Raw genomic sequence first — 17,015 nt, forward strand, 5'->3', positions numbered from 1 at the left:
GTTATAAAAAAAAACGTAAAATGAACGTTAAAAACCTCAATGCAAATGCAAAACTGTACCAGGAGCTCCAAATCGATGCTCAAAGAAACTCTGCATCCAATGAACAAAAGAGTTCAGTCTCTAGATGGGAAGATGGTATAGAAAAAATGTGAAAAATGAATTTTTTTTAGATGTTTATTTAAAAAAAAAACATTTTAAATCATGCATCTATTTGCTGTCACCTCTGCAATATGGCCTATTTTATGTGGGTCCTTCATATAAATTCATAATACTTTTTGGCTGTTGTGCTTAACAACATCAGTTGGGTTTCCCCTTGTTAAAGCCTTTACATAGAGTCATGTCTCCTCCTCCTCTGTCATTCCCCCTCCCCTCTCCCTCTCCAGCTGAACACGCGCGCTCTCTCCTCCTTCCCTGGCAGACGTTTGGTTGCTGTCGCGCCTGCATCCTCTTGTCTCCGGCTCCTTTTCCACACGTGTTGACCGGAGTTTAACAGCTGAGAACATTAGAAAAAGATAGAAAGAAAAAAAAGTTGCCTCTCCACGAGGCGACCCACAACAATGACCCCGTCCTGACTAAATTTGAATGGATTAAGCCAATCTATTCCGAGCTCTAATGAGATTAGAGAGCCAGCGCAGACGCGGGTCGCAGCGGCGCGGCACCTTTCGTTGAGCTCCTCGGGGAACCTTCCCACACACCCCTCTCCCGTGAACCAGCCGACCTGTCGGCGGGGAAATGGCGTTTTTTATGCCGTGGACGCGAGTGGAAAAGAACAGACGTTTGAATGCACGCTCACCTGTGCCGCTTCTGTGGCGCACGGATTCCTAGAAGTAAGAGAAGAGTTACAGCCGTGTGAGCAGTGGTAGAAAACAGAGGAGAAATGAAGTACCAGAAATATATAACGGTGATGCAGATGGCCATGGGAGTGACAGCATCCAACAAAGACTGCCTCCCCACCAAGAGACAGCTGTGGTGAGTACGCAGAGAGGAGACGGAGGAGGGAGGGAGGCGCGCCTCTGGATAGGAGCGTCTGTTGACCTGATCGCGTAAAAAGTGGCACAAATGCTTTAATATGAAGCAATTTGCATTAAAATAGGTTCCCAATTTATAGTTATTGTCTTTCCGTTGATGTCAGGTTTCTCTTCCGATTGTGTTTATTTATTGTATCATTCACTGTCCTTCTGACGCTCCTTTTTACTCATAAATCATCACAGTATGGAGTTTTTCACAAGGGTTCCTCTTTTTTAAACTTTAAATAACCCCGGGAAGGAAAAAATAATTAACAGCTTTCACCACTTCAGAAGCGATGCTAGTGATATTCTCTGATGTTTCCAATCTTTTTTATTTTTACTTTATTTCGAATATACTGAGAAGGTTATGAAGGTTATCTTCCTGGTTGTATTTGACAGTTATCACAAAAACTGTATAAAGGTTGTGCAGCTTGCCACATTAGATTGTGTGACTTTTACATTCCACAGTGTCAATAAGAAAAGCATGTTAAAGCTGGTTTTGAAAGCAGATTTTTTTTTATATTTGACACTTCATTAGTATATTAATCTTAAACTTAAAACAAAAATAAAGGTATTAATTATCAACATCAATAAACTAACCTTAAATTGATAAATGAAGATTTCATGCAACTGTTTTCTTATGCATTTTGTAGAAAAAGGGAGGGTTATGTTTCTGCATCTAGAATTAGACTTAGACAAACTTTATTCTCATTTGGTATGCACAGAGTGTATGCAAAATTAAATTTTGTAACATACAGCTTATAACAGTGTCATGAGATTGCAGTTGGAGTAAGATAAACATTACCAATATAAAGTGCAGCTGTGATCAGAATGTAACAATGAAGGAGAAAACGAAACCAGGTTAAATAAGGATGCACAAAGGCATTAATATGAAAAAGTTCAGCGCAGTGCAAAAATAAATATGGTGCAAAATGCAGATGAAACATCTAATCTAGGCTAGTCTTTCTGTTGATGTCAGGTTTCTCTTTCAATTGTGTTTATTTATTGTGTCCTTCATTGTCGCTCCTGCAGGACCTTCTGACGCTCTTTCTTTTTACTCATAAATCATCACAGCTTTTAAACCAAACAGTTTTAGTGCAGAATTTTTCACAAGGGTTCCTCTTTTGTAAACTTTAAATAAATAATCACTTCAGAAGCTGCCTGCTACTGCTTGAACCACGGTGATGTTGAAGCAATGCTAGTGGTATTCTCTGATTGGCTGCCTGTAGACCAGTTATTTGTATATCCACATGTTTTTTTTCTGTATCTAAATATATCAGTTGTTCTATCAGTTGTTCTGTCTCTCTTATCTATTATTACTTCTTTGTTCAAGTTTTTAAAAATAGCTTTGTCGAGAGACTCTTGATTCCTTTTACTATTTGTCTGTCAATCAGTCTACATTTTCTAACAGAAATCAAGCTTTATTAATGTAGCTTTTTAAGTAACAAATGTCGCCTTTTATTTTATGATCCCTAAATTTGTGGCTAGTTTTGTTGCAATATCTCCACATTTTTTTGATTACTGAGAGAAATATATTGGATTTTATTTTTCTATGTTGTGAAAACTTTGATTGGATATTACTGTATAAATCTACTTGATTTTTACCTTTTTCAGTTGGTTGCAGTTATGAAGTAAATTCCCAACGATAGTCATCTTAGCACTTTACTAAAGAAACAAGATTCAGAATATCATACTATTGATCCAAATAAACTTTTGAAATAATTTGCATGTAATTTTTATTTTTTATGTGTTCTTTTGAAAACAGTTTTTACTACTACTGGCAGACATGCTGGCAAAATGTGGTAACTTTAGATTTTAGATATAAAGAAGAGCTGTTTATCAATCTGAATATATTCTATAGTAATCTGCAGAGTCAGATTTTTTTAATGTTCTTATGTTGAAACAGGTCACTATTTTAAGGTTAACATCCTAACTTTATATATTAACTTACAGCAATGTTTGTTTTTGTCCAAATTTTGACTGTGGTAACAAATTCTTTAAAAGCAAAGAGAACACAACCAGGTTTAGACCGGCTAAGACCAGAGTAACATTGCATTTGACATAGGCTAAAGGTGCCACAAATGTTGACATACAAGTAGTGAGTGATTGGCAGCTCTTTTTATGCTCCTCGTAATGAGCCTGATTGTTCTCAGGTTTGTGCTGCCAGCAGTAGCTTAGCTCAACTGAACCTGTCAGGAGAACACAAACACTACAATCCCTGATACTGGATATGCTTAGGACAAATGACATGATATTTAATGTACGGTAGCTTATTTAAAGCATATTATTTTCCACCTCCAAAAGAATAAAAAATTATTTACCTTACTTTGCTCTAATAAACTATATTTTTTCAATGCTCAGTTAAAGTTCACTAGCAGGGGTGGAGCTACGGGTTGACCACGGGTGGACCAATCTTTGGACAACCGTGTGGCCACCAATGCCGGACAATTTGTTATTCCCTTATGAATGTGAGCAACAACTCATCGTTGTCGTTTATCTTCTTTTTTTGAGAACTGGCAGTTCTCTAAAAGAGAGGATGAAGACAGTGATACTCTTTAATAAAATAATAACCACTAACAACTGTAGAAGAAATAGCTTTGATTCACATTTGGAAGATTAGTAGAGGCGGCAACTACTGAAGGACTTTGTGGAGCAAAGCGCATGATCTCTCATATTTGCCCGTGCTGCAGAGGAGCTCAGACTCAGAGGTAAGTCAAGAAGTGAGTTTTTATTCAGCATATTTAAAATGTTCTGTTAATTTAGAATAAAAAAGGCATTGTTTGCTGGGTAACAAAAGGACAAAACACTGTTTATTAATGTGTTACTTCTGCTCATTGTCTTTACTTATAACTAGCCTCTGAGTTAGCTGGAATGAAACTATTTATCCACCTGTTTCTCTTAGGAGAGATTATCCCTTAAGTGCTAGAAACATTTATCGTGTTTTTGTTTATGGTGTTTTCCATAATAGCTGATTTATTGTGTCACTGCTGTGAAGAATTTTTAGAAGTTTTTTAAATGAATCCCTGTGAAATGTCTGCTTATAATTTTATGGGTTTTTTTTTTACTTCCTTTTCAACTAAAATGAAGAGAACAGTCACATCTTGCTTCAGTAGAAGTGCAGCAGGAGATGCAGTTTGAGACAAAACCAGACAATGAAGGAGGGCCATCAAAGGTTGTTCCTCTGAAAAGTAGTGTATCATTTTTGTGATAAAAAATACTGTATTTCTGAGTTCTGTGAATTTGCTGTTAAATGTCATTTAAACATCGTAAATAAAAATAATAGTTTTCACAGCAGTTTCCAATCTTTTTTTTTACTTTATTAACTTATTTCCAATATACTGAGAAGGTTATGATGCTGGTCTTCCTGGTTGTATTTGACAGTTATCAAATATACAGTATAGAGGTTGTGCAGCTTGCCACATAAGATTGTGTGACATTTCCATTCCACAGTGTCAATGAGAAAAGCATGTTAAAGCTGGTTTTGAAAGCAATTTTTTGTAGTTGATATTCCATTAGTATATTGATCATAAACTTACAAAACAAAAATAAAGGTATTAATTATCCACATCAATAAACTAACCTTAAATTGATAAATGAAGATTTCATGCTCTTTTCAGAACTGTTTTCTTATGCATTTTGTAGAAAAAGGAGGTTTATGTGTCTGCATCTAGAGTTAGACAAACGTTGTTGTCATTTTGTATGCACAGAGTGTATACAAAATTAAATTTGGTTGCAAACAGCTTACAACAATGTAATGAGATTGCAGTTGGAGTAAGATAAACATTACCAATATAAAGTGCAGCCGTGATCAGAATGTAACAATGAAGGATAAAAAGAAAACTGTTTAGATAATGGTGCAAAAAGGCATTAATGTGAAAAAGTTCAACGCAGTGCAAAAATAATATGGTGCAAAATGCAGATGAAACATCTAATCTAGGAGTCTTTGTGTAATTAGAGATCACTGATTGTTACGTCCACACAAGACACAACATATTTAAGGACACGAGACAAAAGAAGATGAGGGTTCAATCAATTTTTATTTTCAAGTTCTCCACTTTTCTGATCTTTCCTAAGAGGGAAAAAGCAAAAAAATAGTCAGTTGGCCCTCAAATCCCGTGTCCCATAAAAAAAGAATCGAAAAAACGAGAAAAGAGAAAAAAAAAACTTCCAAAAAGTATTAACAGAAAGGTGGACCTGGTGAGCCGGCCAAAAAGAACAAAACGGCACAGCCGAGGGCCAACCCTACACAGGGCCGTCGAAGCCTCTGCTGAAGCCGGACTAAGATAAAAAAAAAAAAAAAAGGGAAAAAACCTACATTAAAGAAAAGATCGAAAACAGGACCACCGGTCCCACCAGGCCAAAATCGGCACACAACAAAAAAAAAAACAAGAATTACCACATGGCAGCCTCGAGTCTCAGTTTCAGCCCGCTACCACGGGTCGAACTCAGGAGCGAGAGGAAAAGCGGCGTCTCAGCAGGGCGGGGTGGGGCGGCCTCCCACATTCTGAACGCCAGCCTATTTATAGGCGGGCCACAATGCCCCAAATTAACGTAATTAAATGTCAAAAGAAATAATCCAAACTCCAAAATTCTAACAAAGGATCCTTCAACAAAAGTAAAAAAAAACAACAAGGGAAAGAAATAAACAAAAGAAATAATAATGTGCCCGAAGCACATAACACTGCTCAATCTATTCACTGTGTATATTACACAGAACCAAATTATCAGTTTAGACAGTATCTTATAATATATGCAAATATAATTATTAGCAAGCATGAAAAAAAATGTTCCGCCTGGAACAGTGTAAATTGTCCGTGCTTCTGGCACTTTCCATTGAACTGTTTTAGGCCGCCCCCCCAGTGCACATTGGCCCCTGGCTGGACACCCCTATGAAATGTTCTGGTTCTGTCACTGCTCACTTGCCACACCAAGACCCTTAATCACTGTGTAACATGTAGAGTTGGGAAATTACGCAAGTGGAACCTATTGGACAGCTACAATTTCTCACAACATTGCACCCCACTTCACAGACGTTTGATGGGCTGCAGCATTTATAGGCCTACTCCAGGGGTGGCCAATTCCAGTTCCTGAGGGCCAGTATCCTAGGCTGATGAACCAGACTAAATGTGAGATTAAATGTGTAATTTGGTCTGGCCCCGATGAATGAGACATCGGAAGATTGTTGATGAGAACAACCCGTTGTTTTTCAAACCATGTCTGTGCCTATTGGCCAACGCTCTGACCAATGAGCTGGTGGGGGAGTGTAAACGCTCTGACCAATGAGCTGGTGGGGGAGTGTAAACAAACAGCCTGTCGGTAAAACAGCGAATACATTCTTCTTAAAAATGAATGAGCGTAGAGCCTCTTCCTGCTCACGTTTCAACGTAAACCCCAAACTCTAATTCTTCCAAAACTGATTCCAAAGCTGAGTCAAACGAGAACTGTTCAAGAGTTGTTGCCATCTTCCTTGTTTTGCTTTCTCCAGCGTCGCTCAGCTTTGTAGTTACGCCCTTTGCATCCAGAAATTCAAAACACATCTCTTCGTTCTGATCGGCCAGCCAGTTCTAGAGTCTGGGGCATTGATTGAGGCTAGAGCAAACTCGCAGGCAAAAATGCTTTTGGCCGCTGGCGGGTGAGGCTAGTTTACTAGGCTACCGGTATCCTGCAACTTTTAGATGTGCCTTTGGTTCAACACACCAGATTCAAGTTATTAGATGATTGAGAGAACCCTGGAGGAACTGACTGCATACTGAGTAGGTAACTCAGCCATTTGATTCAGGTGTGTTAGCCCAAGGATGGATGTAAAAGTTGCAGAATACTGGCCCCCAGCAACTGGAATTGTTCTGCCAAACCACCCCTCCCGATTTCTATGCTGATCTGTTACAAATTCTCCTAGATGCACGCAGTTGGGCAGGGAAGCATTGTCAAGCATAAACCAAGCTTAAGGGAGAGTCACAGATGAAATCCACTGCTATCCATAAAGAACACAATAGCTTTCGTTACATTTCAGACTTGTTTGAGGATCCCAAAGACAAAATGAAGCTCTTTATGGACAACAAAAAAGTGTATCTTTTCTATAAGTATGCAGCAAGTTACATCTTCATAAAAATTAGCAAATGCCAAGTGCGAAATTATAGTGGTGGTAGTTCAACAGACAGGCCAGGCATAACTGGAAAAAGTTTGTTTCTCTGTTACCCTGAGGGAGCGTGTAGTATTGCCACTGCTCCCCTGTATAGAAAGCAGTAACCTGAGATATTTTGGGCACCTGATCAGGAGGCATTCCATGCACTTCTCTTTGTATGTTTCAGACAACTGATCGCATTTAGCCATTAATTTTACAGCAACCCCTTATCAGAACCTGCACATGATACAATGGAGAGAAGAACCCTCTTTTAACAGACTGAAATATCCATGAGAACCTGTCAGAGTGAGGAGCCATTTACCACAACCGTCTAAGAGTTTAAGAAGGAAAACAAAAAGAAGAAAATAACTTTCTCAAATCAAGTGAATACCTGGGAATACACTAGAATGAGCCACAAAGTGTCCCTGTAATACCCTACTATGGACCGATGAATAGAGTATCTGCTACATATATTCTACTTACACCTCTTCGCTTGCCCTGACGCTTCCTGTTTGCTTGCATTCTTTAACTTTTAACTTTTTATCTCTTAGCAAAAATTACAGAAAACTTAGATTAAGCTACTTGTTAGCATTTGAATCTGAAGGAAGGATGAGTTAAAAGTGGGTATGGAAACTAAACAGTTCAGCCCACAGCCAGCTTAATAACTTAGCCAACAAACACATTGCAGATTGAAATGAGAATAAACCCACCTGAACCAGGTTAGAACCAATAGGATAACTTAAAAAATATGTATTTGTATAGCTATAGTTATCTGCTACAGAAACAACAATAAATGTCTTTTAATAAATGAAAAGCTTGAAAAATTATAAATGCAAAAGAAAAAAAGACATGAGAAAGTGCTACGCTTAGGACTTCTCTCAGAGAAAGAGCAATATCAGATGTGCATGGTGGATTGCATCATGCTTTACGCTATGCAGTAACAATTAATATAGCAGATTAACATCTCAGGCTTTGTTATTACATGTGAATGCGGCACATATAAAGCAGACCTTGGGGAGTGATTTTTTATTTTTTTTTTACATTGGGACCACAGATAGTTCTGATCCTGTGCAAATTAGTTTTTTTTTCTAATAGCTCTCCAGAAAGAAGGTCCTAGTTCTGTATTACACTCCCCAATGTTGTATTTCCTATTTCCTTTTTGTATCCTTCTTAAAACCCATTTTCCTAGTTAATTTACATCCTTGATATGTGAACCACAGTTATATTGTGTGGAAGTATATGCACCATTGGGGGTGCAAAATTCAAAACAAACAATAGGCCATTTTAGAGTTTAAAAAAGTATTGACCCCCATTTATGCTGGTGAAGATTCTCAATTATCCAGGTCATAGTCATTCCAAAAAAGTTTAAAAAAAACAATCCACTGGACTTTGTTTCCAAGTTTGAAGAGCTCTTCAAACTTGGAAACAAAGTTCAGTGGATCGTTTTTTTTTTGGAACCTCCATATACTGTTTTGGAGGTTTTTTTGGAACCTCCATTTACTGTATTATTGTTCATCGTTTACTGTACACATTTTTTGTGCTCTGGGCCCCCAAATGCTTAGTACTGCACATTATCTTACTTTAACCTTATTTTTTGTCCTAAAATATGTCACATGGTTTTTTTAAGCATCAGGTTTTCCGTTACATGTTCTAATACTAGCTTGATCATGTAGTCCTGGTACATATCTAGGTAATCTTTAGAAGTAATGGTGTTGCATACCTTTGCATACCACCCACTAGCACTCGTCTTAACAATAAACAGCTGCTTTGATTACCTCCAGTCAGGCTTCTGTTCTTATCACCAGATGGTGATAATTCAGGTCCAGAGAGAAAAACAGTCTACTTTTCCTTTATCGTCTTCACTTAACCAGCCGATTATTCCCTGGTTTGTGTTGTTGAGGTGGAAATACAAATGCCTGGAACTAATTTCTGCCTTTTACTCTGTGCTCACCACAGTACAGAGACTGACCTTGCCAAGGTGTATAGCTCCCCATATGTCAAAGAATAATCTATGAAATTCTTCTGTGGGCCTATTAATCCCTGAATGGCTTGCCACCAAAATTTCTTACAGACTCATCAGTGTAATAGCTGCCCAGACATCTCAGGTCTTCTGGCTCAAGTCTACTCCAGATACCAAGAACAAGAACCAAACGAAAGCAGCTTGTAGTATTTATGCTCCCGTAATCTGGAATAAACTCCCAGAAAGCTATAAAATTGCTGAAACCCTAAGTTGCTTTAAATCAAGGATAAAACCCATTTGTTGAGTTGCCTTTGATTGTGCGTTTTAAACATTATTACATTAAGTTTGTTATTTTACTTTTTTTAACTGCTGCTATTTACGCTGTTTTTCCAACGTAGTATGTGAATCGTAAATAATATTTTAAAAATTTTTATGTCGCTTTAACTATTCTGTTTTTTTAATGTTTAGTGTTATTATTAGTTTTTCATGTTATACTACTGCAATGTACTTATTTCTTTTCCTTATATCTTTTGTTTATGTGAAATATTTTGAATTGTCTTGCTACTTTTTTTCAAATTGCTTTACCTTTAATATACCATTAGTAGATTAGTTTTTATTGTATTTTATTTTTTTGACGAATTGCCATGATTACATATTGCCATTATAACAAAAGCTGTTTATTGTTAAAGGAACTTTTATCATGAGGGGATTGAAGTCCTATTTTCCATCAACCAACCAGGTAATGATCTCTCTGAGTGGTTGCCAAATAAAAGGGAAGGCACAAAAACATTAACAGCCTAATTAAATTTACAGGTTTCTAGCTTCCCTACTTTAGTGCTAAAAACCTTATATTTATGGCTAAAACTGTATCTCATATATTTTCATGCAAGACTTATTTATCGTAATGAAATGTATTGATTTATGACATAGCTTTACTTAGAACCCTTTTTTCCATCAATAAGGCTGAAATTACATTTTACTCCTGTGCATCCTTATTTATAACCTCCCTTAAAACCCTCCTTATCCCTTGTTCTTCTCTGTTCTGAGTGCATTTTAGAAAAGAGACATTACTCTCAAGGGTGTACTGATATCGATTTCCAGATAACAGTCGGGAGGACAAAGTAGAGACAGTACAATAAGACATAAATTACAGAAATAAAATGAGAATGATGACTTTTCTCATAGAGCTAGTCACAGTATTTATCCTTTTAGATGTTGCACATGTCAAGATTTAACTACTATATATATATTTAAAAAAATATATATATATATAAATGCACCAATGTGCATGCACATTGCATATCCTGTAAAAAAAAAAAAAAGGCTAAATAAAAACTATATTTGGAAAGTAACCCAGAGCGACAATGCTCACTCTGTTTGTACTAATTTACTTGTCTTGTATATTTCTTCATTCAATAGATAAAACAAGGCTCACATACATTATTACATAATTAACCCTGTTTGCAAGGACAGTTTTTGACAAGGACACTTTAGGCAATGGACCAGGGGAGCACTGAAAAAATAACTTTGTGCATTTATATGTTGTTGGGGGAGAGTAGAATAGGGAGATTAGACTTCACCTTTTACTCTGTCATGGGATTGAAAAAGACTTCCCCCTGATTGAGCGTTCTGATTGGCTGCATGACTGGCAGATGGAGGGTTATGTCCAGGACGCCTTTCATTCAGGAACCGCTGCCTGTTTGTAACTGAGATCCAGCTGGTGTCTGGGATGCCTGTCATGGATGTGAATAACTGTATAACTTGCATTAATCAGTTATTAATCACACATTATATTATTGGTTATCTCCTATTAGTTAGGTCATTGGTATCATATGTGACAGAGTGACACTTTAGTTTTTCCAGTTTTCTGTTCAGAGGTCTCATCAAAGGGACATCATGTGTGTGGGTGGTGGGTCTGTGTGGGGTGGGGGGCATCTACTAAAACAGGATTATTGTATTACCTCTGACAGCCATTGGAACGGTTAGAGCTGAGCCAGAGTGCATCGGCAGTGCGTGCTTCGTGGAATCTTCAAATGCACTCACTGACATTCCTTGTCTTTATTCAGAGTGACTTCAGATTCCAGATCACTGGAATTGCATGTTAACTACTACAGTAACCTACTTCTGAAATGGGCATAATAGGGAGTTTCTTTTTTGCACTTAATCAATGTGTTTTCTCATCATAAACAATTAATCTCCAACAAAAAGACAACTTCAATATGACAATGGTGTTTAATTTATTTTACTGTCACTTACCAATCCTTATATTAGCATTCATAACCCATGAAGTTTTCCATGGTTTTCCATGTTCCAACTGGGGCTGCTCAATATTGGAAGATCTTGTGATGGAAAGGATGTTAGTATTGTGCTATGACAATTTAGGTTGTAAATATTTTCTAGAATTTTTTTTTCCTCATCGGTGCTTTTTGCTCTCTGAGACATACGGCATTTTGATGAATGTCATTTGTGTCTGATATGAGGTTCTTCTGCCACGAGACCCTATCCAAATGGCTAAATATTAAACAAGCATGTAAAATACAAGTTTGTTACACTCTGATATAGTAGGCCACAGTAACTTTACTAAAAAAAGTCCTTTGGAGACTATACTTTAGTATATATGTTCATCCATTGTTAGAATACTCTAGACTCACAACTCTAGAGTCACAACTCTAGAGTGAGTAGTGGCTATATGCCCCTACTCACTTTGCACCAATTCACAAAAGATGTTGTTTCAAGTTACTTTACAGTAGCAATAAAATGCTCATGTTTAAATTTGTTTCAGTCTTTGCTACATTCAGACAGATTGATTAAAGGGCACCTATGAATATATGTATTAATGTCTTGCCAAAGATTAAATTTATGTCTCGATTTTGAATCGGCCATTTGATGAGAAGTTTAACTTCAGCTCATACCGCAATTTTCTCTTTAATATTTTTTGCATGTAAAATGTTTGCTTGCAGTTTATAATTCCCTCTAAGCAGCTATTGACCAGCAGGGAAACAGCATTCTCACAAAAGGATGCTGCCACCTCTATGTTTCACTGTTGCAGTGTTAGTTTAATCCAAAAGGTTTTGGTCTTTTTTTCTCGCATTGGTACCTTCTTGTATAAGAAGCGGGAAGCACCTCTTGAAAACAAAAAAAATATTGTAAGAAAATCTGTTTATACACTCCAGTTGTCTAATGACACTGAAATATGTACCTGACAAGCAACCTGTTTTAAATGACTGCACCATTATCTTACAATCTGATATAAATAAACTGCAACTCAAACTGGACCTTATTTTTGTAAATGGTCTACATGGTTATTTTTAAATATAGTACTAGATTCTGAGTTTCTTCAGAATAATGTTTTTTAACATTGTCTAGATCTAAGCTTTTATGTTCAGGGTGTCATCTATGAGAATTGCCTCTCCTCATGCATCTCAACACATAACAAAAGTCCACAAATTAAACTACATGGTAAAGGTTTCAATAAGTGTCAAATCAAAATGTGCTTGTTACATATGCATGTTTAGGTATTTGTCATTTCTCCTAATTGTTCATTCACCTTTAGATAAGTTGGGATTTTGTGTTACAGGACACAAAGCTACATGTTCTCAGATGCATTTGTTTTAATGTGTCCTTATGGGACATTTATTTGATGCTGTTGTTTAGTAGATGTTTATTTTGATCCACCTTACTTATCATCAACATTAATGAAGGTAATAGCCTTTACAGTGTGACGAAAAAACTACCAGATGCTAAATGTGTTTTGGAATCTATCTCAAGCGGTTAATGCCATGATAATGTTCTTATTATGGTAACTCAACTTGTGTTTTTTACATATAAGCCTTTGAATCAGTTTTTACCTTCAAATTTAAAGTCAGAAAGAGACAAAACAACTAATAGAATTATTCCAGAATTTCTGCAATGTTAAGAAAGAATAAGAGAACATCTTGCTAGCTTGGGATTATCTACAAATAATAATTAGTCTTTGTTGGAGTTAATGCGGGGGCGTATTGTTCTGGTTTGTCTACCAGATGTCTATCCTGCAACCCTCCCGAGTTACAACTCAGCTTGGCGCTCTTGTTGCTTAATGATGCATTAAGCCAGCATTCCCACCCCCCAGCCCCTGAAACATACTCAGCCCCAAACAGATACAGTAGACACAGCAGCCAGTTTGCAAGTTCCAGTTAGGGAATTTATGAGACATTACCTCACTTAGACTGACAAGGCCTTGCTTTCCTCAGCAGTAATCTAAGTAGATCAGGGTTGATAAACATGATCAGTATTTCATTTTTTTAAATCAACAGAAAAATATTTTGGTCCATAAAGGAAAACACTAATCTCACCAGTTTTTAAAAATGGGAATGAGATGCTTATGTGGTTGTTTGCATTTTGTTGTTGGTATTTCCGTCCATTAGAAACTCACATGTTCTTACTTTGGCAGTACGACTGTAATCTCCTCTCAGATGGTTTATGCCACTAAAGGGAACAGATTACCCAGGGTTTATTGACTTGTGGCTCACCCTGTTACCCCCTCCCACCCATGTGCATCCTGTGGGACAGAGTTATACAGTATGTGTGGTCAATCATTTGTGTGTATGTTATGATAGATGTGTGGGTGTCTGTGCCAGAAGGAATATATATTGGGTTTACCTTTCTGTAAAGACTCTTTAGGCTTATTTTAATAGTAAGACCCTTAGGAATATATTATTTATTTTCTGCCATCTTAGCTATGGAATGGCTAAAATAAAATTGTACAAATTACATTCTAATAATTTAATTTTGCTCTGAAAATAAAAATAAATATGCAAAAATGTTTTATTAGACTTAATACTATATAATGTAAGTCACCCAAAGGTGAACAGTTTTTTTTAATTTTTTTTACATAAATGGTTGTGTTAACTCTTACCCTGACATTGGTTAATATTACCTATTGAATGGTACATCTTAAGAATATAATTTGGTTTTGCTATCTGTGTATTATATTTTCCATACAAACATATATAGGAATTAGATTTAAGATGCCTTTTTATCTATAAAAAACAACAGCAAAAAAGGAACACTTATTTAGAAAGGTTGTGGGACTCTCATGGCAGAATGCATCAACCACATTTTAAGATCATATTTCCTTCCATCTTCAAACCAGTTAAGACTATCAAAACAAGCATTAATAGATATAAGCTGAAATGTATTTCCATTGTTATGAAAATATAACAGTTTGTTAATTTCACCTTAATATTTATTTGGGAAACACTCAAGTTTATGGAAGGCCCTAGCAATATCAATTTCATGCAAAATTTATCTTTATACAGAAGTATTCTGATATTTACAACTGTCATAATAACTTTGACTTAAATATTTGTTAATTTCCTAGGCTTGCAGTTGTTGTTAAAACCTCGATATGTACATTGGCAAACAGCAAAATAGAAATGTACTACTACACTAAAAAGTTCATGAAGTATTAAAATTCAAATATATGAAATATCCTGCCTAGTGGTTTAACACTGTGCCAACACTGGGTCTTACTTATTGAAAGTACAGACAGAATGCATTTATTAGTTCCTAGCGGCTTGTAAAACGTACCAATTGGGGCAATTTTGCTTTTTCATAAATACATTGAACATATGATCTCTGCTGTTCATGGGTGGATCTAGACAGGGGCCAGTGCCTCTGTAAAATTGAAATGATGATGAAATGAAATTTATTCGAACATGATACAAATATAAAAATAAAATAGTGAACAGTAACAACAAGTGCATAAAAAAGAAGAGAAAAATACAGATATTTAAAATTGGCCCTGGCCCCAGGTATGGCCCCTGTACTTAAGAAATAATGTTAAATCATTTGTTTATAATGACACCAAATCCACATCTGATTGGTTCCTTGGAGCAATTTCATTTGTTAGGTTTACAGTTTTACTTTAACTATGACTTTGATGTTAGGGTGTTGCACTTTAAGCTTCAGCAATACTGAGATAGGATAGAAGTTTTCATCCGATTGCAATGATTGATTGACTTTATATACAGTATATACAGTGCATCCACATATGACAGCTTTTTTTATAGTAGGATCATTGTAGAGGGTTTTAAATTGGACAATAGTAATTGCACATTATACATTGCACAAGTTATTGCCCTTGTATTGTCGCATTGTAGAGTCTGGTTGCAGCAGAGATGAATGACCTGCAGTAGCACTCCTTTTTGCAAACAGGGTCTAAATGTCTATACCTTAATTGAGAGTAAGAATCTTAATTAAGGTCTAATCTAAATTAAGACCTGAAGTCTGTGGAGTTAGCTTTGACTTGTTCTGTTGTATAATTTAAGGTGGAAATTCATTAGAAAATCCTTTGATCTTAACAGGTTACATCTATATCCTCAGCACCTTAGCCCCTGTCTGATGTTAAAACCTTTGTCTTTACCCCTAAACAGGCTTTTAAAAATATTAATACTAACCCTTCCATCTCAGGGGCAGACATTGGGGTGTGTACACCGCGTCTTCGAACTCTTAATGTTGGTTCCGGACAAAAAAAACATTGAAGACCCCAACTTTAGATATTATATTTGAATATTTCCTATTGTGGCATTTGACAACAGTAACAAACAATTTTGCTATTAATTTAGATCAGAGTGTAAATTCCTGAATACCTTAAAACCTGTGTCACTAAACATTTTAGTTTAAGTGCATTATTGAAGCTAACAATGTTGAGTTTAGATGGCTTAACAACTAGTGCATAATTTTCAGTCACTTAAAGAACTTCTTTGTATCAGTAATAAGGACATTAGAGGTCTTTTAGACTCTCAGGTCAGTCAGACTTGGAGGGGTCCTGACTTCAAAAATTTGTGAGTCATTCGTTCTTGGTCTCTTGTGGCTCTTGACTGTCACGATGGCTTAGCAGAAAAAAAGAGATGGGATCCATCACTGCCATCTGACAAACAGAAGGAAACAGAGGGAATTCACTGACAGAAGTCCCTATTTTTGCTTTTGTTCTTTGCAATTTTTGATCTGTCTGTCAGATTTAAGACTTTTCTGAGTTACAAGGGACTCTTTACCCTTTCTTTAGCCTGCTGTAATAAATAGTACAGCAGGGTAAATCTTAAGGACCTTCAGTCTTAAACTATTGAAAGATGCTTAAATCTTTTCTTCTTATTTAATGCTGATGTCTGTTTTTTCCAGATATGGGAAGTATGTTTAGTTAGTGTTTTTGTCTGTTGTCCTGAGTCTTGCCTGTGAGCCTTCTCTCAGCAGGGGTGAGAAAGCTCTCGAGATGTGACCGTTGTCGAACCCTGTTCAACGCACGTCTACACGCCTAATCTGGTCTGTCCATCTGTTGATCTGTCTGGCCTAAAGAGAGTTCTAATCCATGTCATATGCCCAGTTTGCATTTCATAGCTGTCATACATAGCACATCCTGAAAAGTTTTTACTTGTTTTCTATCCTCCACAAACTTTTTAAAGGATTATGCTAGCTTTGCAACAACTGTCATTGTTTTATTTTTCAGTAAGGGAATGTCAGCAGGGTTATTGTGACAGAGTTGGATGTGTCATGTGTGTTCTTCTTGTTGCCGCTTGCCCCTTAACTTTCAAGGAGACCCATGAGCAAAATGATGCATGTTCATCGGCATCGGTCAGGCATTACGAAGAGATTTGCTCATCCTCTGAGCCATATGCTGACAATGTATCTCTGCCCTGTCTCTTTGCATTATTTAAGGGACTTTTGTCTAATTCTATCCACATACAAAGAAGTTAGATGCTTGGAGGTAAATTTCCACATGCTTGTATGTCTTTTTTGTACTACATAGTTTGTACTGTTTTGCACTCCTGAAAACTTAAATTTTTCATATCTGTCTAATAGAAAGTAGAAAATACTGACTGACTAAAAGGTTTTCTTTTGAAAAAAATCAAAAAAGTGCATGAATTAGTAAAAATGGTCATGGAGATAACTA

The 17,015-nt window shown here is 36.5% G+C and overlaps 1 protein-coding gene across 7 annotated transcripts in view; it reads left to right on the forward strand.

Moving 5' to 3' along the window:
• The first annotated feature begins 503 nt into the window (after positions 1–503).
• Positions 504–17,015, forward strand: part of tjp1 (tight junction protein 1) — a 126,287-nt gene continuing 109,775 nt past the window's right edge. For 3 of the 7 annotated variants that reach the window (XM_015384581.1, XM_015384611.1, XM_015384619.1), the window contains exon 1: positions 504–969. In XM_015384581.1, coding sequence (XP_015240067.1) covers positions 878–969 — 92 coding nt within the window. In that variant the 5' untranslated portion in view covers positions 504–877. The remainder of the gene's footprint in view (positions 970–17,015) is intronic. The other 4 variants (XM_015384597.1, XM_015384605.1, XM_015384589.1 and 1 more) reach the window with 3 other exon arrangements.

The sequence above is a fragment of the Cyprinodon variegatus genome, unplaced genomic scaffold, assembly GCF_000732505.1.
Source record: "Cyprinodon variegatus isolate N-32 unplaced genomic scaffold, C_variegatus-1.0 Scaffold15, whole genome shotgun sequence".
NCBI classification, from domain to species: domain Eukaryota; kingdom Metazoa; phylum Chordata; class Actinopteri; order Cyprinodontiformes; family Cyprinodontidae; genus Cyprinodon; species Cyprinodon variegatus.